This window comes from Pleurodeles waltl, chromosome 3_1 (genome assembly GCF_031143425.1).
Source record: "Pleurodeles waltl isolate 20211129_DDA chromosome 3_1, aPleWal1.hap1.20221129, whole genome shotgun sequence".
NCBI lineage: Eukaryota > Metazoa > Chordata > Amphibia > Caudata > Salamandridae > Pleurodeles > Pleurodeles waltl.
Window position 1 is genome coordinate 861,343,155 of NC_090440.1, and position 27,133 is coordinate 861,370,287.

The following is a 27,133-nucleotide window of genomic DNA, read 5'->3' on the forward strand; positions in this document are numbered from 1 at the left end:
CAATAAAAACAATCTACAATGCACCGGGAATACACGTATTTTCCGAAAAGGGCCTCCGCTCTGAGACGGTGCCACAGCCTCTCGCTCTGAGCAATAAGAGCATTACAACTTCTTCAGCGAGCTCAGCCTCAAAAGTATTTCTTTCTCCCTGAAGCGAGAGAGGCCCCGCCCCGCCTTGGCAGTTCCGAAGGTAGGAGGTAGACTCGCTGGAGACTGAGAGGCAGGATCCCGAGTGCGGACTCTCCTCGGAGTGACTTTTATCGACCAGCGAGACTAAGCAGCCTTTTGGCGGCAGAGATTTAGAGAACGGAACCGGGGAGGCGCAGGTAAGAAAAGTCCTCGTCGGCTTTCGAGTGGAGTGAACATCTGTGGAAGGAGCAGAGTTTAGGAACTTATTCGGCCTGTTAGAGGCGACTCCCGGCGCCTGGAACCTGTTGCGGGTCTGACATTCCACCCAGAGGCTGAGAAGGCGCCTCGAAGTCAAAGGTGTACAACTGACAGGACTAGCAGTCCTATAAACTGTAACAACCCTAATCCGTTTTACTTGTGGACAGCTAGAGCTTCGTTTTACTCCTCTTGTTCACCCCAAAAGAAGACACATTTGGGGCTCACACCCCACAAACTGACCTCTGATCCATTGCATTTTCAAGTAAAGACGTGAACTGGACCAGCAGTTATGCAAAGGCGCCTCTTCCCAAATTTGACCCGTTGAGAGCTTTGTCAGAAAAGACCTTGCTCCGTGTCCACATGGTATGTTGGGGTGTCGGTACTGGTACCAGCAATAATGGGGGCATCAGAATAATAACCCCCAATGCCCCCTCTTCGAAAATATTTATTAGCATTTTGATTTTGACGCTCCATGAAAATGTAGATTTTGTGTTGTGTGAGTTTTTACTGCTCGTTGTGGTGTTTGGGGCAATGAGAAAATGTGCCATTGTAACATTTAGTGACAATAACATTTACACGAGAATGATCGTGGCGACTAATAGTTAATAATCTGAGAACAATTAATGTAATCGCTGTATGAAAAAAAGTTTCTTGTCATTGCTAGTGGACTTGAAAACTAAATTTAAGTACAGTGCTTGGAGGCGCAGCTGTACTTCTGTTTGACTTTACGTTGTTTGAACAATAATGTCCTCTGCGGAGGGCAGGTTCCAAAGGCAGATACTGTGCAGGTTAATTGAGGAGTTTATTCTGAACGCGTACACTGTAGCCTGGCTTTCAGTCTCGACACTAGACTCTTACAGAATGGGGCGCAGAGGCTCCTTTCCACAAAGCATGGGGTACAAGGGATCTAGTCCTTGTGGCATTCTCACCTGAAAGTACCCTGCTTGTTGATACCGAGGGGGGTCGGGGTGTCAAAGATTATGTGTTCAACTATTATTTTATGTGGCACGTGTCTACAAAACTATTGTGATATTATCATTATTAGTATCAATAGTGGTAATAATAATAACCACCTGGATGGATAGGGAAAAGGAACAATAGTATGGACCCTTACATGCTTGGGCCTCGCTGTCACTGCATCTGCAGCACCATTGATGCCCCTGCATAAACACGTATACTGGCCGCCCGTCTGAAATGTTTCAAAGCCCAATCCCCGAAAGAGCCAAGGACTACTTTCTAGCAGAATGGCATTCATTATATGAAAATACGGCTCGACACTAAGGGCCACACGTCATTGCCACTTGATTAGTTTCACTGAATTTTCTGGCGTCCAAAAGAAAAGCTACTTTTTATCTTTCAAGCCAAACCCTCTCCGTGAAAGCTGCCTCCAAAAATTGGAAACACTCTAGTTTTGAAACTTGCCCATTTTAATGTCCTTTATTGGACAAACTCAAAATGAAGTGCAGACTTCTATTGTATTTGAGTTTTTTAGCCTGCTTAACTTTTCTCTTTACTTTTCTCTGCACGTATTTTCTGTGCCAGGTGTACTTGATTGGAACTACGATTGTGTGTTTTACCCAAATATATCATTTCCAAGGGTTTCCTTGAGCTGTTAGTCCCTGTGTGGTAGCGCCTAAGAGAGGACTGGAATGGAAAATACTGAGCGATTCCTGCTGTTTTCAATTCGAAGACTAAAAACCATGCTTTTGTGTGTAGAAATAGACATCTGTGGGTTTTCTAGTGGAAAACAGGAATCTACGGTGTCAAACATTGTGGCTAATTAGGCACCATACAGCTAATGTGCCTTTTGGTGGAAAATGCAAATGTTTTATCTTTAAGGCACACTAAAACAAAATGACCTACCCAGGATCACACAGTCTGGTCTAGCTAGACCGGCGGGTTAGGCCCTGCTCTTGAACTACTATGCCACATCCCTTTTGCCTCATTATATAATGTGCACAAAAAAATAAAATGTGGCCCAACACTCCTGTCAATAAAATGTTTTGCCTCCTGAAAAGTCATGATTTGAAGCTCTTGCCATAAGACATGACTTCACAAAGTCCTCATCTGAAGGAGACCCTGGGAAGTACAGGATAACTTCTGGTGATTCTAGCGACAGATTGATCATATGGGGCACAGGGAAACCCCGGTAGGCTGCGATCCAACTGACTGGTTTTATGATTGGATAGACAGATGTTAGCTAACCTGGCAATCTGACCTGAATGAACATAAACAATTTCTATGAAGAAACTTGTATTATTTTTATATGGACTCTCTAAATTCTACTGAAGATGGTTGTAGAGGCTCTCTACACGCACGTGGAACAATATGGGCTGCTTTTAACTACCAGTTCACCACTTGTGAACGCTTATCAGCACACTGGGCCCAAGGGAAGTATGTGGATCCATGCTTAATCGAATTCACAACACCACCAGCAGAAATGTTTCATTCTAAGTATAAAATTGCCACGCAGGATATCCAAAACAGCCACCAATCAAACAGGCAGACACCAGTAACTCTTAAACAAGAGGAATCTGAGCTTTTCAGGAAGGGGTGGCAAGATCAGAGGAGTTTCATGTAACCCAACCCCTGACCCAGATTCAGCTTGCATAGGATCCCATGGACTCACACAAGTAACAAGAATTAGCAATGCCAATAGGTCTGGCTTCAAAGGAATGTTTCATGGTAATGTGAATCATTAGAAGAAAATAGCATGGGAATGGATGTCTATTTGTGTGGACATAAAGAACTATAGAATATTATTGGTGTATGTAAAAAGGTCGGGTGACAGTTGCTCTTTCAAGCCGGACCTAAACACCCATGTATGTTAATTACTGCCCTCCTCCCATCCGTGTTGGTGCCAGACAAAACACCGTATGTTATCTAGTAATCTAAAACACTTTAATAGCATTACAATGTTATGTGTGTGTCCCTGAAAGATCATGTTCAGGCAGCTGGATAAACAAAATTATTACATCTATGTGGAGGGCAAGCACGTTTTTAAATGAAAGCGCACAACTTCTGCCCAATCAAACCATCTACTCCTGGCTCCCAACATATGGGTGGAGCCAAAGTTTCTGTTTAGTGGTGCTCACATAATTGTCTAATATCAGATGTGCTGTCAAGCTAAACCCTAAAAGCCCAGCGATTGGTTAAAGTTGGAGACCATGCACTAATAGGAATTGTTCACGTAGAAGTCATCCTTATAATCTCTCATGTCTTTGGCCCTTGTGGACCTACAGTTGAACAATCTCATATTATGACCCCTATTTTTTTAGGTTACCTCTTCATCTGTTCTCTTTGCAAGTCATTTCCTATTTGTGTCTGTGTGTCTTTATCCTCTTTGCTGTGACTTCTTCTCACCTCATGCACCACGGTCTCTTGACAAGCACCTTTTGATATGTTGCACATTTCAGTCTATAGGTTTGGGCCAGTATAGGATATGGAATATTTTGTTCCCACCTCTCTCTGCCCCTGGATTGGTGCAGTGCCTGAGAGTAAGCACGGCCTCTTACCGTGGATGCTTGAGCACACAGTCTTGTCAAGCTGCCCGTCTACATGAGCTTGGCGTGGGGTGGAGCTGGCACTTGGTGTACTTTACTTAGTACAATCCTCAGTAGTTTGTTTGCTACCGTTCGCGATTGCCGACCTGGAACACATCTCACGCCTCTGTCTTGTGACAATGACTCTTTTGTATTTGTAAAGGTCTGCAAGCGTCCTCCACAACACTCACATCCTAAGAAAGGCGTGGCTGCACTCGAGTTTTTTTTTATTTGTTTTTTTAAATCGCAGGGTACCATCCGCTTTAGTAAACCTGCAGTTTAATCCAGTGATCCATTGTGCCGGCTCTGAAAGGCAACCTCTCGTTAATTTAATGCCGCAGCCCAGCCCATGCCTCAAAACCTGCTCCTCCAGTCTGGTGAAACTTTAGGCTTGTGGGAGTCGCCCAGCAAGGCCTCACGGGTGAAGGGATGTTTGTCTGAATAAAGTACACTGTGATTTGAGGTATGCAGAGCGCCTAGGACTCCTGCGGGCCAACGAACACAACTACGGTAAACAGTTAAGACAGAGTGGGTCACGAGTAATAATAGCTCGTCTTAAGTAGCGCCTAACACTCGGATATTCAGTCGCGGCCGTAACAGACGGTGTTATCAACGAACTCCGAGTCACCCGTACTCTGCACCCCCCGTGGTTCAAAAACTGGATTCGACCTAGTGAAATACAGACTGCACATACATCGCTCCAGCCTGTGCGTGTGCCCGCTGAACTAGGTCGCCAAGTACACGCCTGTAAATACGATCGTGCATGTCATTTAAATACCTCAGTCAATGACATTCTCTACCTCACCACAAGGCGTCGCTGCTGTGTGTGCTTTCCCAGTTGTCATTGAGGGAGGGTCCTTTTGGCTGCCAGAGCGGCATCAACTAGGGTTAGGTACATTTCTATTTCGTGAGCAGATTCTTGTAGGCCCCGATCGGTGGCCAACATGTAGTTGATTCCTACTTTTCCTACGGATAAGTCCAGCGAGCAGTTGTCATTACTGAAAACAGAATAGCGGTATGAACGTTAAAACCCTTTACTGGGCACTTTGTGGCCCAGTTCGTTTCAACTACCTTTCTTTTATCCACGTGCTATGCACGACTTGTCACCTTGGTCACGTGTGGCAGTTCACACACCGCGTGCCAGAACTAGATCATCGTAACTCACAAGCGTGGCTTCAAGTGTTGGAGAGTCGTATATTAAAATGTGCGCGAAACAGTTCGTTGAAACAATGATTGATTATAATTGTTGTGATGATGATTAAACCGTATAGGTGGGTCAGTAGCCCAAGAAAAGTAATATATGTGGTTTAACGAAGGGCCAAGAGTTGGGGTTGTGTTCAGCTGCTCAAAAAACATTTTTTATATCATGGGCAACAAAAGATAAACTATTCTGCTGTGGTAAGAAGGTAGGATTCTTCTGGGCCACGAAAGTGCCACCAAGTTCACAGTGTGGCTCAAGGACGTGTCAGTGCAGTCTTTCACCAGAACTAGAACATTTTAGCCTGTCTAGGTAAGTTTGAGAAAGATAAGCCAAGCCTGCAACGACGTCCTTGCAAGAGTTACAGGTGAATAACTTTGATAGTAGGTCGCGTAAGTAACGAGAAAATAACTTAATAGCCAGAACTGAGGTAGCGGGGAGAGGTAAGCAGAACCAGCAAAGGCCCCTTGGTCTAAAGAGAGTCCCATTCATGTATATACCCTCTCTAAGTCCTTACTGTCAGCGCAAAAGCACACCAGTATTAGGGGTGTGTAACGTTTAAACCTGACTCACCATATTAGGGACTTCTGCACTTCAGGTTGCAAAGCATGCTGTTTCCTATCTTTGCTTTATCAGAGAATTCTTAAACAAAATTGCATTTTTGGCATTGTTTTCTTCTGACTGGCCTACTTTGTGCCCAAGATCTCCTGCTCTTCCATGAAGATGGTAAAAAAAACTTCTAGAAATTTTAAAGCAGAACATTTTTTAACTTTGTATACAAAAATAATATGTAGGAAGCAAAGAACGCAGGAGGTGGAACCAACACTGAAAGCAGGAAGGGATATGAACGGGGCTTCAGCACATACGAGAGAAAGCAGAAAAACACATGCCTTCACATGGAGTGATGAATTGTAAAAGAAAGTTTTCCTGAACGTCAGGGGCGTAACACAGGCCGCTGTAGGCAATGGAGAGTGGAGGATGACCTGCCTCTGCCATTCAGGGGACCTATTCAGCCTAATGCCTATTTATATCAGTCAAATATAAGAGTCTCGGGTACCTTTCACCACATTCTGCAGAGTGGCAACTTCTTTTTTGTGTCACTATACACCTGAATGTAAGCAGCAGAAGTATGCAAGACATCCAGTCAAAAGAATGGTAAGGAAGCTATGCTCCAAAGAAGGAACAAACACAGTAAGAGGAATGTAAGCAATTGAATAAGAAAAAAACAAATTAAGGTTACAAGAAAGCCAGCCAATGGTTATCAGTGTATCACTGTAAATGTTTGGTGTGCTGCAAAGGATGCCTTACAACAACAGATAGCTAAAATCTGTCTGTAGACAAGACCCAAAAAGCACAGAAATTTGAGGGAATGCACACAGGGTGGTAAATAGGTTCAGTGGGCTCTGCACTCCCTGCAGCAGCCTGTGTCTTATCTATAGACTGCCATGCAAGAATCCGGGCGGTGCTGACCGAGCCGTTCATCCTTTGAAAGGTGATAACTTCAGTATCACCATGCTGGATAGTAAGTGTTATTTCATAATCAAGAGACAGATCAATTAGAGAGTGCATCCTGTAGAAACCTAATGTTGTTGTAGTTCACATCATATCACATAGTGCCGGCCTGTCTCTTCTGAGCAGAAGCCTTGCGCATGAAGTTTTTTTTAATTGAATGACATCAAACTCAGTGATTTCTCTTATGGAATTCCTCTAAGATGGCTTTTTGGTGCTCAATAATGCCACTGCTCCCGGAATATTTCTGGGAGGATTCTGGTGAGCGTTGGGATGGTCTAACATGCTGTTTCCATAAATAAGGCCGACATTCCTGCCAACTTGCATTGTTTCACAACAGTAACTTTCAGCCAGGCCTGTTTGTTCGCTCAGCAGCCAGCACAGACCACGGTAGGGCTATATGTCCAAACCACAAACCCCGTCATGCTTTGTGCTTTACAGTGACACAGCACTCCAAAGGAGTCATCTAGACTGCCTTTGTGCTGGAGCTCAGCTGACCAATACACATATGTGAAGAGGGAGACGAGAAAAGAGAGTAGAAGTGAGAGGGATGACAGAGAAGGGAGAGGACAGTAGGAGTGACTGGGAAAGAACGTGAGTGCAGAGAAGAGTTAGACTCGGGGAGAAAAACAAAACAATAAAGAGTGAATGAGAGAGATGAGGCACAGAGAGTGCGCGAAAGAGAAATGAGGAGGGGGGAGGGGCGAGATGGAGGTAGAGAAAAAGTACAGGAAAGAACTAGGAAGAGAACGGATCTTTGAGCCAATAAACGAAAGCACGAAGAATTTCGTACATTCCGCAGAGTTTGACGCACTGACATTGGCGTTAATACCGCAGGGAAGCGCTCAGCTGTTGTCTTATCTGTGCAGCTAAAGTCCAAAGGGCATGACATGTCATCTTATCTATTCACCTTAACGCTGTCAAACTCCAAGACGAGTTTAAAGGGAATTTGCGTCGCACTTGAGCACGTGGCGTGGGAAAGCACGGTGGACCTGCCGCCTCAGAGCCACAGTAACACACAGAAACTCCCGTGTTGCGTCATGGTAATACATTCCGGGTGTAATGATAGTGGTGATGCATTATGTATGCGGTAACCCAGGTGCTCCCGCTAGTTCTTTCTTATTGTTTGACCCTTGGGTGGCACGTAGCCCTACGACATTCCAGACTCCTTCAGCCAATCCTGTCTGAGAAAGGATCATTATCCGTAGCTTTTATGACTATCCGATTACAAGTTGTACGCTTATGGTTATCAGTTAGGGATCATGAACAGTACATTTTATGTGCCCCTGTGTTCGTCATTAGCATTTTGTATTCATTGCTGATATTTTCTGCGTAATGTACTGTGTGAATTGTTGTTTGATTCACCTGTCATCGAGATCATACTTTAAGGTGTAATTGAAGTGTTCTGATTTTAACGTAATAACAGTTGTTTCTGGACCTACCATGCTGAGATTGATACGCCTGTGTAGTACTTTATCTGGTGTCAAACTAGACTTAACATCCTCTGAGCCAGGCCTCGATTGCTTGCCATAGCTTCCTCATAGATTCAAGGAATGTTTGGGGGACAATCTTCCATCGCAGACCAAGTACCCAATATTCATCAAGACTGGACACTTGTAATCACTCCCTTGATATTGCTAGGTGGTCTCTATAACTGAACAGATCTGGGCAAAAGCATAACCGTAAGTATGTATTGTGAAGTCTAGAGCACAAACTTATCAATGGAGGGCTGTCTGTTTAGAGATAGGGAGAGAGTGTGTGTGTGTGTGTGTGTGTGTGTGAGGGGGTGGTAGGAGATGTGTTGTTATAGTTGATAAAGTGAGAGGAGTAGTGGAGAAGTTTTATAAGTACAGAGAGTCAGCAAGGCCCATTTTGAAGGCTGGTGAGGTAACTTATTTAACTCTCTGGTTCTGCTGACAAGGGCACTTTACCTTTAGGAAAAAAAGCGAAACAAGAAAAAAAAACGTGTAAAAATATAGTTAGCTATATATGAACATTTTAACGATCAATTATGGGCAGACAAAAACCAACAGCCTTCATTTAGAGTGGACAATTAAATGGCATCCAAAAATTGACAGAAGTCACCTCTGGACATCTCGTGATTCTGTTTCTCATGTAAAAGCGGAGAAATTGATTTTCCAACAGCAGAACTGACCAATGCTCTGCCACTGGAACCACAGGGACAACCAGCTAAACACCAGTCGAAATGGTATCAGATAGCCCACTATTTAGGACGGGCCTTCTGACACTGTCTACCACGTGTTTAATGCCATGTGAAGGGTTTGTGAAATTCACGTAATACATGTAATTATGTGTGATTTTGACAAAATTATGCAAAATGCAAATCTGTTATTATGCAATATATTTTGGTGTACAATGCGCCCTTGCATCAATTTTTGGCATGAGGACACATTTAAACAAAGAATCGTGAACAACAGCGGCTCTTCTTCTGTTGTTCCCATACGTAGTAGAGACAGGTAGGAATCCAATCAGCCCGATGAAGGTCCGAGACCTAGTGTAAGCAAACATGAGGGCCGAAACATGTTGGTATTCTAGCACTTTGTAGGTGCTTGAGACATAATCATGTATTCTGCATTTCTACCCTATGTGTACCTTTTTAATAAAGGACATTTCTTCAAGTTTACAGAGAGGTGGCTTTAGCAATATTCTGGATCCCATGTTTATCCAACAGCATATATTTTGTACTGTCGTCTTTCGGATGTGGGATTGATAGACAGTTAGGAAGACATACAATACTGAAGCACCTCTCTCTCTTTATAGTACACCTCTGACGTCCCAGCCAAGTAGAAGAAGCCCTGCATTGGGCATCGGAATTGGTCCGAATTTTGATCGACAGAAACTTCAACACTGTTCCCTGAAGTAAAACGTCTCTAGATTATGGAATATCATTTAGGCCTTAAAAATCAATGAATTCAGCTAAACATTTACTCTAGAATTTTCAGGAAATGGAAAACATATCCATAAGCTAGGAACGTGCCCTCACTGTTCAGCCAATTGAAAAGGCCAAAAGGCATTTTTGAGCCTTACTGAATTCTACCAATACCATTCAATAGATGCTTTTCAGCATAGGGCAAAGTATCGCCATGATTACAAAGACTACGACTTTCATAGACCAAACTACATTTATTTGTATTGCCGTGCCAGTTTGTGCCTGGCATACAAAAAATAAAGGTTTTAGGTACTTTCGATTAAAGATAGTGTTAGATATATCCTTTATTAAATATGCTATATATGCAAACAGAAAGGAAGAGTCTAAAATGCATAGTAGTTGTGCACACATTAAATCTATAGAATAAACATTATGTGTCACAAATGAGCCCCACTAAATATATCGATTCTTGGAAATTTCCTCCAAATGACAAAGCAGAATGACTTTATATTGGCACTGCCTCAAACCCATGAGTTGTGGGTGGCAAGCATGTAACTTATTAGGGAGGGTCTAGTTGGTAGATATGGCATTGTAGTGTTGCCTTTTTAACTAGTGTTTTTGTGTTTTACATTATGGCCAGAATGTTGCTATTATCATGTCAAAGTAACAGTGGACTAAGGTGGAGGGAGAGATTCGAGCTTATGTAAATAGAAATGCTGACTCTGGTTGAAAGATTTGGTTTGCAAGGGTGGCCTATATAGCTTGAGTATAAAGTGTTTTGGTGTCAAGAGTGAACAGCAAAGCTGGCTCTAAACAAGTTGTTATGATCATGTACCAGTGTTTGTGGATGAAATTAATCAAAGGAGGGGGAGAGATAGTTTCATATGTGATTATACTTGCCATTCTTGAGTGTGGAATTGGATTCTGGTTCATGGATGGTCACTGTCCTGCATCATCTGCCATCGCTAGTATACTTTTGACACATGTTGGAAGGGGGGTTAGTAGGAGGTGTAAGTACACACCTACCACTAGCAATAAGGCCACAAATTCAATGTTAGGTCCAGTCAAGGTCTCAAAACATCAGCTCCTGGCTCAACCTCTGGTAGCTTGGCAATGAGCAGTCAGGCTTAACTTAGAAGACAATACAGTAAATAAGTAAGACACAACATAAAATAAAAAGCCCACACAGATATAAAAACAGGAAATATTTTTCTCTTTAAAATTATTCCAAAGCAACCAAAATCCAACATAGGGAACCAGCAATATGAATTTTTACAGTTTAAATAAAAAATTTGCTTTCTAGTACTTAGAAATCAATAGTGCCAACAAGGGAGATCTGGCATAGTGGTGGATGGTAAACTCCGCCACGCCAGTGGAGTTCACAGAGTTTTGCCACTCTGCGCTCCACTTGGAGAGCATTGTAGTTAGGCAAAAACTCTGTCTAAATTTGGTGGAGTGGAGTTTACTGGTGTGCAATGCTCACACCGAAAAACACACCACTGTGGTGCTTATTGTATCACCAACATTTCACCCAAAGTAGGATTCTCATGGGCAACAAAGTCTGTGAGCCTGAGACCAAGGTCTTACTGCACATATTTACAACACTGTATTTGAAGTTGCCCATTGCATATGTAAAGCAAGGCCGTGCATGGGCACGAGCCATGCAGGGTCTGGAGAAAATGTTTTTCCCACCTGGCTTCTTTTAGACTCCATATGCTCTTGTGTTCCTGCCAAGCAGAAGACCAACACTCTCCACATCGGATCCAATGCCAACTCTTATCATCCCAGCAATATCCTGTCTTATACAATACTGTGAGATGCAGCTGTCTCAGCAGGTGGCACGAGGACCCAGTGAGAGGCAGCGTAGAATGCTCACAGCAATGTGCAATGCTGGCTCACTGTGTGATCCTTGCAGGACTGAGCCAGGATGGGGAGGCCAGGTCAGGGAGGCAGGGGCAGAAAGCATTGGGCAGGCTGAGCCCCGGAGCCAGAAACCCCAGGACAGGGCGTGATGAACCCTGTTAAGGAGGAGAAGCAGGCAGCCTGTCCCAGACACATCAGGCGGCGTTAGACAGACACACACCACTAGAACCTGGGACCTTGGATACCTGATCCTCTGTCTCCCCTCACCTGGGCAGCAGTTTGGGAGGGATCAGGAAAGAAGCCCAGCGTTGCCTCACCCTAGAGCCTGGATGCAGACAGAGCGGAGGTGGGAGCCTCGCCTGCCAGCATGGGGATAGTGCGGATGGTAACTGGCACTTTGGGTAACTGTGGGAAGCTGTGGTGGTGGGGAGAGGGAATGGAAGAATGGGCCACATGGCCTGGAGAAGGGGAATGCTTTTGGTTCCCTTGCCCCAAAGTTAGCAATAGATGCTCCTCAGTTTCCTGTCTGTGGTGGGTCGAGTGGGCTTTTGCCAACCTTCTGCTCTCTGCCGCAAGGTGTTGTTTACGTGACAGTGTCCAGAAAGGCTCATGCAGTCCTGTGGCCTGGAGTTTACGTGGCTGCCATAGTATTTCCTGCACTTCTAGGCCCTTCTTTGTTTACAGTGTGTTCTTGTTGATTTTGCGTGGCTGCAGGCCCAGTCAAATGGGGGGCATACCTCTTCGTGAGGCAGTTTCTCACCAAAGTGTCTAGAGTGTATTTTTACCTCTAATTGCTGTTTCTTTAGGCAAAGATGATAGAAGATTTATTTTATGAAGACTTGAGAGCTTCATGGACGGGTGGCCGAATAATATTCCGCCCACCTGCCCAACTCTGGAGAATTAGGCAGAGTTTTTAGTTAACTTCGTGGAATTCCACAAAGTTTAACTCTGCAAGCTCCTGCCAGACCTAATCTGGTCATGCTAGACCGGGACCAAGTCACAATTTGAGGCCGACCGCGATGGAGCTCTGCTAGGATACAATGAGTGGGAGGCCTCAGTGGAAGTTTAACCTTCTGACTTAGACAGTTTTCTGGAGCTCTTTCTCTTGTCATCAGGTGAGGCTCATCGTCAGACTGGGATCGATGAGATGTCGGCTTGAGTTTCTGCAAACCGTGGTAAAATCCTGGAAGCCTTGTCAATGGGGATGGGGAAAACTCCAGAGCTTCATTGGGACAAACTTGAAATTCAGTCTGGCTCGCAGTTCGACTGCAGCATCTTGACTCTTGCCAACGGGTCCTCCACCTTATGGAGCTTTCTCACAAAAGCTCTCCAAACTTCTCAGTATCCTTTCAGAAGTTCTCCTTGAGTCTCAAAGTTACCAGAACACAAATCAAAGGGCCTAGTAGCACTGAGATGGTCCTTGGAAGTTTTGGACTTCAATTCCCACAATGTACCTGACCAAATCCTTAAAAGTCCACTGGACGCACTCTAGGCTGGGGACTTTTGTGACAGTTGGCACAGGCAAACTCTAATAACCTGTTGCTTTCAAGGAGTCCACTCCTTAGTCCTTTTTGAAGCAAGGCAAAGTCCTTAGCACTGTTGTTCCAGTGTGCAACAGGAGCAGTCCTTCAAAGTGCAGTTTTTAGGTTGCAGGCCAGGGTTCTAGCAGGGAATTCCTTCTCTTTCTTGTGGTTTCAGGCAGCAGATCAAGTTGCAATGCCGCTCAGTGATATTTTGTCAATCATCTTGGGGGATAAGGAGGGGGGCACCCCTGTTTAATGAGATGCAGGGTGCCACTCAAAGGCAGGACAACGTCCTTCAAAGTGTGGCATTTTCTTGCCCACAAAGCCCTGCACTTTAAAATCAAAGATGGACGATTTTTCTACATCAGAGCAACATGTGGCTAAACGAACCTACTGATGTGGCTCAGTTCCATTACCACTCTCCTCTGGATCCTCTGTGAATTCCTTTCCTGAGCCTGCCATCTGTCTAAGGGTACAGGAAGAGGGAGTAGGCCTGGGTGGCATTCCCAACTGTCCTGCTCTCTTCGAAGCCTAGTTTGATTTACCCAGCTGACGTCCTGGCCTGAGCCCTACAGCTGCAGAGCTCCCTCCCCAAGATTACCTCTGCTCTATGCAGCCCACTTATCACCTCCTCAAAGCAGCCGCCTGTCTGATCCCGTTAGGGCTGACCAACCAGGAGAGGCCACTAGCAGGCTGGATTTTGGCTTCCAGAATAGAAAGTCCTATAACTTCTCTTCTGTATTAGTGATAATGCATTCAACAGTGGTAAGTTGGTTTATCATTACCAATCTTTTGAGTCCTTGAATGAGACATTTAGCTCCTTCCTAGCAATATTTATGTTTATATGAAATATTCCAAAGTTAGCCTACGGAGCTAAGTATCTACAATGGGGAAAAATTAAATGGGCAGTCTTTCCCTCACCAGGGCATATAAAACACCTTTTATAATGTCCCTGCTAATAGTTACATGTCACCCAACCCCTGGGGCACCTAAGGGAGATCTTAGGGGTGACGTACATGTAAAAAAAATAACATATACTACCACTTTTGAAGTACCTTTAATTTCAAAGTTGAATTTGCAAACGTTACTTTTTAAAAACAGTCTTCAAGGCAGAGCTGCCTTTAAAAATGACAGCAGGGAACACAGCAGTGCACACTCCAGTGTAGGAAATCTACCGGGCCTCTAAACCTCCCTGCCCTATTATATACTAGAGACTTATGGGTAGTTTGATTCCCCCTTGCCCTATTATATACTAGGGACTTACAGGAGTCCTTCATTGGCAATTGTAATTGTAGCACAATACCATACATCTTTTGATCAGAACTCTGGCCCTGGGCCTGGTTAGCAGAGCCCAGGGCACAGTCAGGGTCAGTTACCACCAGTATCAGTCAGGAAAAATGGCGCTGAACTTGCTCAAAGGTTGGCTTTCTCACAGCACACATTCAGTGCATCTACTGACTGCTTTGCTGCCTCTGCGCCCATGTCTGCAATACAGCATAGTCTCAAAGGCAAAGTGTTCCTTTGTTTGCTTGGGGCAAAGTTCTCATGTAAATGAGGGAACAGTCATTGTGATTGCATTACTGAAAAATGTGTACTGGCACAATCCATATTAAAGAAGAGATTGCACAAGCTCGTGCAACCCCTTCTTTAACACCACAGTGCTCCAGGGATGCAAGAAGAGGAAGCCTATTGCATCCTTGGACACTCTCTGTAAAGTAGTCCCTGGTATTCTTCAGTTTTTCTTCTTGTTTGAAGTGAATTCTATATCTTCACTTCCTGTATGGTGAGGAGGATGTTCCATCAATGCCAGATTTCTGGTAAGGTGAAACAGTCAGCAGGATTGCCAACTATAACAGAAGGTTGTATTCTACAAGCGTCTTACAATCTTTACTCGAATGAAGAGTAGGCCTCTGTCGAAGCTGGCCCTGTGGGCTTTGTAGGGGGCACTGAAAGATGCATAACCAGTGAAGCTATTAGATGGCTAATGTGATGTAGTCATGTAAATGGCAATGTTATAGTTGTCTTGTGGCTGCATTTTGGAATCTTTGGGGTCTTTTTAGTAAGGAGTAGGATGGTCCTGTAGTGCCGCTCTTTCGGGCTTTCAAGAACTTAAAAGGAGGAGTACCTCTTGCACTTCCGGAAGAAAAGGATCAGGAGCTTGAACCTTGCTCCTAAAGGCAATGCTCCATTAGTGAGATCATTCAACTTACTTACCTAGAATGCCAATATTACTGATGTCTATATCTGATGTTGATAGTCTATGTGCCAGCTGGTGACTATTTGATCCTCAAAACTATGTATTGAAAAGTGCTATTCATTTCAAAGAGAGCTCCCACCTCACAGAGTGCTAGGCTGCTGAGAGAACTCAAATACATTGTGTGGTTTGGAAAAGGGTCTGGTAAGGACCAACCCAACAACCTTTTCCCCAAGTTTATGCACTTACTGCATACCTTACTTGAATATTTTTGTAAGATTTGACAAAGACATACTGCTGCTAGAGATTTTGTAACTGTTGAACCAAGAACCATAATTTCAACTTTAATCTGGCTCGCCATTGAGGCCTGTAAGCCGTATCTGAACTGCAGCCAAAAGAAGTATCACATCCTACTTCTCCTCCCACAAGCATACATTTTATAGAGCTTCCAGGATGGTTATGCTGAGGATATCTAAGATCTGCAAAATCATCTTCGTCCCAGTGTAGAACAGACGGGATGGAGCACTAATTTAAGACCAACCTCAGGCACTTGCAGGTCAGCTAGATTTTGGGCCATGACCTACTCAGGTCCCTCACGCTAGACGTACCAGATCCATGGAAGTCAGCCTGGGTAGTGTCCAAGTCGGTACTGTGTACACCATTTGCCTCCACACATTTACCTAAGAGGGAAGGTAAAATGGTTCAGTGGTTCAAATCCCTATATCATGTCCAACCAGCTGCGACTATGAGTCTTTCATCAGGTCCAGTGCAGACATTATTATTTCACTGTTCTTTGTTTTTCATTGAGTCTTAATGCGATGCTTCTTACTGTTTACTTATAGGTGAAATTTTATGTTGTCATCAAGTTTCCATTGATTTTAAATGCAAAGCATCATCCTATTGATTTCTGTACTGCTATTTTTTTTCTCAAGATATTTATCCACTTAGATTCATTTTTTTCTTGTACAGTGCTTACTTTTTTCATTATGTTTGTATGGACATTGAAGTTCTATATTTGGTTTTTAGTTTTGTACTTTATTCTTTTATTGGCTCATTTATAGCACTTGAACCGCAGATTGCTTTGTCGCAAATCCATGCTACCAAAGGTGACCCATGGCCGGACTCTTGGAACCGTGTTCATCTCTGTGGGTCAGATAGGCTAATTTCTCACATGTTTTAGAGTGTTTTTTTTTTTTTTTTTAACCGCGGGAGATGTTATAAGCACTTGAAAATAGTTTAAAAGTGAAAGGACCACTTCATAGATCCAAAACATTAACACATCGAAACAAGGAGCAGGCTTTCTAGCTTTCTTAAGTTTAAATGGAAAGCTAGGGAATTGTGGATGAATCTGTCTTGTCTCTTGGACTAGCCCTTAAATTCCAGACGTGGTTTTGCTGAGTCGTGTGAGGAAGTGATTAAGCAGCTAAGGTTGCAGCATTCACAACACAAGGCTCTCAAAGTGCAGGCAGTTAAAGGTGACTCAGACTGAGGTAGCAATATGTATATCAGGTAGCCAAGGAGATCAGGTTTTGCTCACTGTGAAGCACTGCTAGGGAATCCTCACACTTTCACCATGAAGACTACCGGCGATTTTATTTAGTTCATGTGTATATTCAGAAGCCTCAGCCCCTGTAGGAATTCAAGTCGAGTGAATTTAAAAGGTGCCAAAACCCGTGGGTATCTAGGCGCTGGCATGGATGGAAAAGAAGGCACACTGGGTCACTCATTCACACAGAGGAGCTTTAAACCCTTTGCTGCCAGGCCTTTTTCCCTCCTGTGCAGAGCCTTTTTTTGGCTATTTAGGGCAGTTTGCTCTTAGGCCCTCATAACTTTTTGTCCACATAAGCTACCCATGACAAATTTGCGTCCTTTTTTTCCAACATCCCAGGGATTCTAGAGGTACACAGAGTTTGTGGGCTCCCCTGGAGGAGACCAAGAAATTAGCCAAAATACAGCAAAAATGTTGTTTAAAAAAATAAATAAATGGGGAAAAAGGGCTGCAGAAGAAGGCTTGTGTTTTTTCCCCTGAAAATGGCATCAACAAAGGGTTTGTGGTGCTAAAATCACCATCTTCCCAAATTTCAGGAACAGGCAGACTTGAATCAGAAAAACACATTCTCAACACAATTTTGGCATTTTACTGGGACATACCCCATTTTTACTATTTTTTGTGCTTTTAGCCTCCTTCCAGTTAGTGACAGAAATGGATGTGAAACCAATAATGGATTTCAGAAAGCTAAACATGTCCGCAAAGTAGACAAAATTCTGAATTCAGCAAGGGGTCATTTGTGTACATCCTATAAGGTTTTCCTACAGAAAATAACAGCAGAAATAAAAAAAAAATTGAAATTGAGGTAAAAGACCAGCCATTTCTCTCCACGTTTGACTCTGTATCTTTTTCCTGCGATGTCAGATTTTTAAAACCAATATACTGTTACGTCTGCTGGACTCTTCTGGTTGCGGGGATATATATGGCTTGTAGGTCATCAAGAACACTAGGTACCCAGAGACAATAAATGAGCAGCACCTTGCAAAGGGTTTTCATTCCATACCAGGTACACAGCAAGCCATTTGGTGAAATATAAAGAGTGAAAAATAGGTATCAAGGAAACCTTTGTATTTCCAAAATGGGCCCAAGATAAGGTGTTCAGAAGCAGTGGTTATTTGCACATCTCTGAATTCCGGGGTCCCCATACTAGCATGTGCATTACAGGGCATTTCTCAAGTGGACTTCTTTTTTACACACTGTCTTACATATGGAAGTTAAAAATGTAGAGAAAGACAAGGAGCAATAACATTCTGTGTTCCCCCAAGTCTCCCGATAAAAATGGTACTTCACTTGCGTGGGTAGGCCTAATGCCCGCGACAGGAAACGCAACATGGACACATCACATTTTTACATTGGAATCTGACATGTTTTTTGGAAAGTGCCTAGCTGTGGATTTTGGCCCCTAGCTCAGCTGGCACCTAGGGAAACCTACCAAACCTGTGCATTTTTGAAAAGTAGGCACATAGGGGAATCCAGGATGGGGTGACTTGTGGGGCTCTTACCAGGTTTCCAGAATCCTTAGCAAACCTCAAAATTTGGCAAAAAAAACATTGTTTCCTCACATTTTGGTGACAAAAAGTTCTGGAATCTGAGAGGAGCCACAAATTTCCTTGCACCAAGCATTCCCCTAAGCCTCCCGATAACAATCGTACCTCACTTGTATGGGTAGGCCTAGTGCCCGCAACAGGAAATGCCACAAAACACCACGTGGACACATCAAAATTATCAAATACAAAACTACCTGCGATTTTGGTCCTGGGCTCAGCAGCCATCTAGGGAAACCTACCAAACCCAGATATTTCTGAAAACTAGACACCCGAGGGAGTCCAGGGAGGTGTGACTTGTGTGTATCCCCTAGTGTTTTCTTACCCAGAATCCTCAGCCAATCTCAAAGTTAGCTAAAAAAATCTAATTTTTTCCCACATTTCTGTGTGGGATCTCTGGACCGGCACAAATTTCCTACCACCCAACATTACCCTCAGTAGCCCAATAAAAATGATACCTCACTTGTGCAGGTGGGCCAAGTGCCTGTGACAGGGAAGATCCAAAAACATGTCGAAATTGAGGGGGAACCAAAGCGGGTCTAAAAGGGCAGTTTGGGGAAAAAAAACATTTTTAGACCGACAAGTGGGGCAGAATTTTTATCGGTATAGATGCGACAATGCAGGGTGGTAGGAATTTTGTGGATTCCTGCAGATTCTGAAAGTTCCATCACAAAAATGTGGGGAAAATGTGTGATTTCAAGCAAAGTTGGAGGTTTGCAGGGCATTGTGCATAAGAAAATGATGCAGGCTGAATGTGATGCACACCACCCTGGACTCACCCAGATGTTTAGTTTTCAGATGTGCCTAGGTCATGTAGATTTTTCTGCATGGCAGCTTCCCAAAGTCCAAAAAGTGCAGCCCTCACCATTCCAAGTGGGACAATTTTGAGAGTTAGACAAGCTCTCATGGCCCAAATGTAAAACCAAAGCCCAAAATAATCAAATTTCCTCTTGCTTGCCATTGGGATAAGATCTTTTAGTGTGTGTGGGGAGAGCTGAAAGACTGTTAGCCCCTTCAGTTGGGGTGGGGCATAACCATGCCCATATTGGTTGGTAGCCACCACCCCACAATTTTTTTAATTCCCTGGCATCTAGTAGGCTCTCTAACCCCCCCCCCCCCCCCAGGAGTGGATCAGGGGTAATTGCCTCATCTGGTGAGCAGAGCAACTTTGTCCTCATACCCCCACCCTCCTTTTTTGAAAAAACTTTCTTCCCTGGGGGACTGATGAGACTTACAAAAATAGGCCAATCTGAAATGGCCTAAAATAAATTTGCCCCCAGGGGAGCAACCCTTGCTTAAGGGGTCGCTCCCCATCTGTATAGTAAAAAAAAAAATCCCTGGTGCATAGTGGTTTCTGCCCCCCTTGGGCGGAGATCGGCCTAACTAAAATAGGCCGATCTGCCCCCAAGGGGGGCAGAAATGGCCTAAAATAACTTCCCCCGCCAGGGGAGCGACCCTTGCCTAAGGTGTTGCTCACCTTTTTTTAAATTGTTGCAAAAAAAAATCCCTGGTGTCTAGTGGCTTCTTGCCCCCCCCGGGGGCGGATTGGCCTAATTAATATAGGCCGATATGCCCCCAAGTGGGGGGCAGAAAAGGCCTAATAAAAAAATTGCCCCCTGGATAGTGACTCTTGCCTAAGGGGTTGCTCCCCTTATCATTGTAAACAAACAAAAAAAATCCCTGGTGTCTAATGGCTTCTGCCCCCCTAGGGGCAGATCGGCCTAATTAATATAGGCCGATCTGCCCCCAGGAGGGCAGAAAAGGCCTGATTAAAACCAATTGCCCCCTGGGGAGCGACCCTTACCCAAGGGGTCGCTCCCCTTATAAATGTAAACTAACAAAAAAAAATCCCTTTGGTCTAGTGGCTTCTGCACCCCCCCGGGGGCAGATCGGCCTAATTAAATTAGGCCGATCTTCCCAGTGGGGGGGGGGGGGGCGAAAAGGCATAATAATAAATTGACTCCTGGGGAGCGATCCTTGCCTAAGGGGTCGCTCCACTTATAATAATCAACAACAAAAAATCCCTGGTGTCTAGTGGGCATTCCTGCAGCCCGATTGCTTAACAATCGGGCAGCAGAAATGCTCAGAGAGACATGAAAAGGAAAGGAAAAGACTTTCCTTTCCTTTTCATGCCTTCCTGACCTCACCTTTCCCCGTACCGAGGAGAAACTAATCTGTTTCTCCTCGGTCTCGCTGGAAGCTGAGCTTACAGCGCAGGGGGAGGCAACCTCTGATGAGGTCATCGCGCAATTGCGCGCTGATGTCATCAGACATCACTGAGGGGATCGGGGGTGGAAGGGGAAGCGATTCCTCTTCCATCCCTGCCCTGAGGGGTGGGGGAAAGGCCTCACGGGGGGACGTAATGGTTATGTCTTTGGCACAGGAACACTGTGCGACTGGACGTAACCATTACGTCTCCGGCACAGAACCAGTTAAAGAGAAAGGATACCAACCCGCTCATACACTGTTTCAGCCAAGGGGTGTTTCTTAGATTCAGGTAAGGACATTCCACCATTCATCCCCAAGCCCTGTAGCACTTTACGTCTCAAGTTATTTGTTTTTTATATGGGGACCGCCAACTATTGCTTGTCCTGGCATCTTGTGGTCCTGCCCAAGACATAGGGTTTCAGTATGGCTTTTCAGTGTACTAGTTCTCGTTGGTGAATTGTCCTACACATGATAACAATTGCAGAAAATATAACCAGAAGGCACTGAAGTGTCCATGACTGGGATTCTATTCAGTAGCCAGACAGGATCTCAGTATATAATAGTAAGGGAATCTGCTCGGGACACTTCAGTCATCTAAAAACTAAGAAAGTGGCAGCCTCAATATATTAGAGTCCAAATGCGCTGATAGATATTCGGCACTAAGGGGGACTGATGTCAAGAACATGCAAGCCCCCAGAGATGACCCTGTTCAAGGCAGGATCTTGACCACATGTGTGAAGCCAAAAGAAGGTAGTTGGGGACAATGGTGCTGTCGTTCTATGGCTGATATAGGAGAATGCAGGGCAGGATAAGGCGTTCCACAATCAGGGTAAATTTCATTTGAATCAGCAAGTAACCTAGGAGCATGAGCATTGGAGTTATACTATAAGCATATAGGTATTTTTTGATTTTAGCAAGTTATAGTAAAGATGAAATAGGGTTTTATGTTATTATTATTTCTGAAAGTACCAGCTACACTTTAGAGCAAAGTGGGTGGTTTGAGAGCATACTTGATATAATATGGACATCCATTGCTTAATTTCTAAAAGGATATAAATATGGGTGTCCAAAATGTTGCTTAGAAGCCCGTACTATTGAATGTTTACATGCCGAATACCAAGGCTGTGTAGCTTTGATTCCACCCCATGCCTCTTTAATCTACCACCACACTGTTTCCGACCCTTTACCTCACTCTTGCAAGTTGCTGCTTTCTTCCATTGGTATCAGTTCAAATAAAGCACTGTGGGAGTATGGTAGGACCTTTGTAACTCTTGGTGTATGGGTAGATATTTGGTGATATGGTTGTCCTTTCCAAACGGAGCCAGACTCACACCACAAGTGCTTAGGAATTCATATGGCTACTGCATTTTCACACGGTTCACTCATTTGACCAAATTGTGCAATCCACTAGGTAGGGCAAGCAGTATGGTGATGAAAACAATAGGTGTTCCCCCACACAGGATCACCTTATAATTAAATTTGCTTGGGAAATGGCTGTTTTGGCATGCTGCACACTTTGGTCTTCTGCAGCTAAATTACAACATTCCAAATGGCACAGTGATGAGTCACTGGACCACACTGCCATCAAGTGGGAATTGTGCAGTTTCCCCGTGATTAACAGAGTTCCACACTTAGATTGGGACATGGTTCATTAGTGCCCCACCCACCACTGAGTGTGAATGACCTCTGGTGGGTTAGTGATGTATAAAGAGCTGCAAGACAGAATTTTTCACATTTTACAATGGACAACTAAATATATCAACTTTTTAGGTTAGCAGAACAGAAAGACAATAGGTGCATTTTGTTCCGTCGGGAAGCACCAAGAGACCCACAGTGGTCCTTTATCTTGACTGCTTGGTTACGTGCAATCATCAAGTGGAATGGAAATTGGCATTTAGGCATGAAAAGTGTGAAAATAGGCAATTCTGTTGTCACTAATAATGCAACTCCTGCTATTTGATACGTTTTTTACATATACCCACGGAATTCATCAACACTCTTTGTTTTCTTTCTAGGTGAGACCACCATGGACTGGAAGACCTTCCAAGCATTGCTGAGCGGCGTGAACAAGTACTCAACTGCTTTTGGTCGCATCTGGCTGTCTGTAGTCTTTGTCTTCCGTGTGCTGGTCTATGTGGTGGCAGCAGAGAAGGTCTGGGGGGACGAGCAGAAAGAGTTTGACTGCAACACCAGGCAGCCCGGCTGCACTAACGTGTGCTATGACCACTATTTTCCAATCTCCCACATCAGGCTATGGGCCCTACAGCTTATATTTGTCACCTGCCCATCTCTGCTGGTCATCATGCATGTAGCCTACAGGGATGACCGGGAGAAGAAAAACCAGCTAAAGAATGGAGAGAACTGCTCCAAACTATATTCCAATACTGGCAAGAAACACGGTGGACTGTGGTGGACCTACCTTCTTAGCCTGTTTTTCAAGACGGGCATTGAGATCACCTTCCTCTTCATCCTGCATAAGATGTGGGACAGCTTTGACATCCCCCGGCTGGTCAAGTGCACCAACGTAGACCCCTGCCCAAACATAGTTGATTGCTACATTGCTAGACCCACTGAAAAGAAGGTCTTCACCTATTTCATGGTGGCTGCCTCTGCCATCTGCATTGTGCTGAGCACCTGCGAAATTTTCTACCTGATCTTCAAGAGGTTCGTCCGCTGTGCGCAGAAGTACAAGAAGAAGACCAATCATTCCGTTACCTACAGCAAGGCCTCCACCTGCCACTGTCACATGAAACTTGAAAACATGGAGACAAAACCAAAGAACAAGGACCAAGATTCACTTCGAGCCTCTGCACCAGACCTCACATCAGTTTAAACAAGGAAACACCCTGCAGATCGCAGAGACTACCTTGTACTTTCAAGATGGTGGTTGCTTCCTGAATGACCAGATTGCTTCCAGGGACACATGCAATCTGTTGACTGAGAAGAGAGGATGAAGCCGGGGCTGGCCAGCCTCTTTTTAAGTAGGACTGTACATCTGTTCATTACGATAAGATTCATAACCATTTCACTGGATACTGCCTTACAGCACTGGCCATTTTAATGTTCTGATGTGGACCTCCACAGTCCCAGCTCGACCACTTTGCTCACATCTGCCTTTATACTAGGAGTGAAAAGTTTGGCAACGCGTGATTGATGTTTACATGGCCAAGCCCGCTATCTAAAAGACATGTTGCGGGGCGTAAATGGACAAATAGGCCAGTCCCAAGCACTGCCCTAGTAAGAGCTTTTTAATGTGTTTCAGTGCTCACAGTGATGAATTTGTTCGGCAGTATGCTTCAAGCCTGGTCCTTGTTTGGAATAGGAAGGAAGCTTTGCAGTTTTTAGCGTGTTTTCCACAGTTGTCTATAAATATTTTCTAAAGAATCCGCCTAGAGAGAAATGGAAATATTATAAAGTAAGGGACACGGTCATAAGTCATCAATGGTTATACCGGGAAAGCTGCATGCAACCCCTTAAGTCTACCCCCTGAAAATGTAATAATTAGGAATGAAGACTTCTCTTTTTTTCTCAACATGAGATGCATGAACAAAGTTAGCTGACAATGTCTTCGGGAGATTGACCAGTGTGATACACTGCTGCCCAAGCTATCCATCGGTTACAAACCTCCTAGTGGGGTTAGATCACTCAATTACATAAGTAAATACTAACACTGAACCCAGCAGCAGCGTGAGCTCGCACTGCCAAACCTGGGTGAGTGAAAGTTTGAACAACTGGCACAAGTCTAAGTGTTTGTATGGAGTAATGAATCACATTTAGGGATACTATTACTTCATATTTTTACATTTTACACAGTTTAGCACTGTCTGAGCAAAGGTTTCACCTCATTAGTACAGGAAGCAGCAACAAGGGAACAAGTCAACTTTTGTGAAGGGTTTTCCACTGCACGCCAATATGTGTCGCCATGTTTTTAGTTACTTTTGATTCATTCGAGCTGGAATTTGTTTTTGTTAAAACATTCAGATTATGTAGAAAATTATGAATCATTTGATAAATGCAGAATACTCATAATTATGCAGAAAACAGTGCAAAATCACAGTCAATTCCAGGGACCTGGTATATACTCCCACGGTTTGCAGGTCCAGTAATACCACACTCTGTGGTGTTAGTAGTCATCAAGTACAAGAAATTACGGGAACTTCGTACTGAGGATCCTACTGTCCCTTCAGATTGGAAGCAAACTAGTTGCCTTGTCAATCACTTGTCCTTCTCTAAGTGTTGCTAGCTCCCTCCTCCAAGTCCTTTAAAATAGTAGGATCTTGTTGGCTTCGAATAGAGCATGGCACTAATGATTGGATAACCACTCACATTATTTTGAGGTCAGCATCCTCCTAGTCAGAAATCGAGTTGCTGGGATGACAGTGACTTTCCTATTGTGAAACAGGCATAAATCATCACATAAAGCACATGCACCTGAGTGACTTGTAGGCTGGGGAAGGTCCATTTAAACACTATTCAGGTGTCTAATCTACAAAGTATGCTACAATTCCTGTCAGCCTCTCATGGGCATAGGCATATTAGGGGAAAAGCTCAGGATTTCCATTTCAGCCAACATACATCTGCTTCCGAGTCATTATTTTACTGAAGTTGGGTTGCAAGAGAGAACACTACCACACAACTTGAGCACATGCGGGTGATTCAATCATACTACTAATATTCCATGCTGCGGGACAGAACGCGGGATCATAGGAGAAATCAAGAGCTCCAAGCCTTGAACAGTAAAGGTGTTTAAGGTCAGACTGAAGGAGACCAGTAAAATAGCTATTCCCACTCCAAGCTTTAGACGTTAGGTGAGCTAGCAGAACTTTGGTACACTGCTCATAATTCACTGCACTGATACAAAATCCCACAACTGCAATACTACGGATGACGAGGTGCACTAGTAGTTCTGCATTACTTCTCAAAGGTCGGGGCATCCATTGAACATGAAAAGTATTTTAGCCTTTAACAAATCCCAGATTGAAAACAATCACCAGCAGTCAGGATTATAGAGTGCGCCTTTGTTCAATGATGTGTGGTTGAGTTTTGAGACTTACCCTGACCCCATTGACTGGATGGTATATTTGAGGAGTCAATGTACACACAAAATAATTCATTGCAATACTTGCTTTAGGTGCACAAGTAACTGCTGCATAGTCGGACCAATCTACATCTTCAGGTCTTTCCAAGTCGCAGTGCTGCAAAAACATTGTACGTTGTGCTGCAGCTTTGGAGTTTGGTAATGGTGAGAGAGCTATACTTGCATCAACAAGGGAGTTCCACAGGCAATACATGTCAAAGTTTGCATGAAATGGCAAAGTTCAGGAATAGATTACCAAACTGTGTTGGTATGACTAGGCAGCCCTCTATGCATATCTAGGGCTGGACAGTTTTGTGAACGATCACTGTATGAATTTGCAGGATTGTTTAAAACTTTACAATTACAAACCGCATGTTCACTCACAATGTGGATGTATTTGGTTGCACAGCTGCTAAAAGGTCCAGGTCTGGGCCAGACCTGGAAAACATTTTTATTATGAAGTGAAATTCATGAAATTATCAATGTTTGCATTACATAAAATTCACATTTTTACATTTTACGTGCATTTTGCCAACAGAAAACTGGTTCAGGCAGATAATGTCATGCTGAGACACACTTCAGCTTGACACAATCTCTTGCCTGTGTCTTGTATGACTGTTTCATGCGAGGTAAGCTCTCATGTAAAAAAAAGTCAGACAAGGTTCCAGCAAAGAGCATTTCACGCTAAGAAAGAATAATCCCAAACTTTTTTATAATAGAAATGCGAAATGTCACCTACTCCTATGGATTGTCACGATTTATAAACATTTGCAGAGCTGTATACTAGACAGGCCTAGATGTGTTAGATAGCAGGTGCATGGTCACCATTTGTATGGACCTGCAGGAATATTCAGCCCCAAGACTAGAGACCAGTTGTATAATTATAATGTGTATTCATTTGCATACAGTTTTACAGGTCGAGAACTTCCTGTTTTTTGCTTACAATTTTTACACACCTCGGCTACTGTTCACAAAGTGCATGATCACATTCTACAGGAATTTGCAACGCTGCAATCAGGCCAGAGATGAGAGAACAAGCAGTTCTACAAACATCTTGACATGGTACTTAGAGAAAAACCCCAAAAGCTCTGGATCAAGTTTAGAGGCTTTCTCCTAACTCAAATTCAAAATGTGAGTCTTAAAGGTGATGCTCCATCCGCACTGCCATTGGTGATCACTCTTTCCTAACATGACCGATCAATATACCCCATTGTTGCACCCCAACAGTTGGTCAATGCCTGCCAACTAAAGGTAAAACTATGCACTAATCAGGGTCTTACAACTTGTAACGTCACTAAATGGGACCAACTGCTAATGCCTAAACCCATTCATTGAGAGTTAAAACAGATTTCCTTATATGAATCCTACATTTTATAAAGCCCCTATGTTGGCACAAGCTAATAATGATTACTTATAAAATGGAAGAATTTTGTCATGAATGACACAATTACATTACTATGTTGTATTTATGTAAAGTTTATATGTATGTACTATACTGGATGTCTTCCACTCATCATTTACCATGTTTTCGCAATTTGAACAAATATTGTCTTTCTTCAGCAATACTCCAATGCATTGACTATAAAACATGCGGTAAATCTTTTTTTTTTTTTTTTTTTATAAATAAAGTCGAATATTTTGTACAATAA

At 43.7% G+C, this 27,133-nt stretch overlaps 1 protein-coding gene across 2 annotated transcripts; it reads left to right on the top strand.

Moving 5' to 3' along the window:
• LOC138284702 (gap junction beta-3 protein-like) lies at positions 1–27,133 on the top strand. Of its 2 annotated transcripts, none has more exons than XM_069223783.1 (2): positions 1–326; positions 22,423–27,133. In XM_069223783.1, the coding sequence occupies exon 2, from the start codon at positions 22,434–22,436 to the stop codon at positions 23,238–23,240; it is 807 nt and encodes a 268-aa protein (XP_069079884.1). In that variant the 5' UTR covers positions 1–326; positions 22,423–22,433; the 3' UTR covers positions 23,241–27,133. The 2 variants fall into 2 exon arrangements, with proteins under 2 accessions (XP_069079884.1, XP_069079885.1); XM_069223784.1 differs by lacking the exon at positions 1–326 and adding an exon at positions 339–750.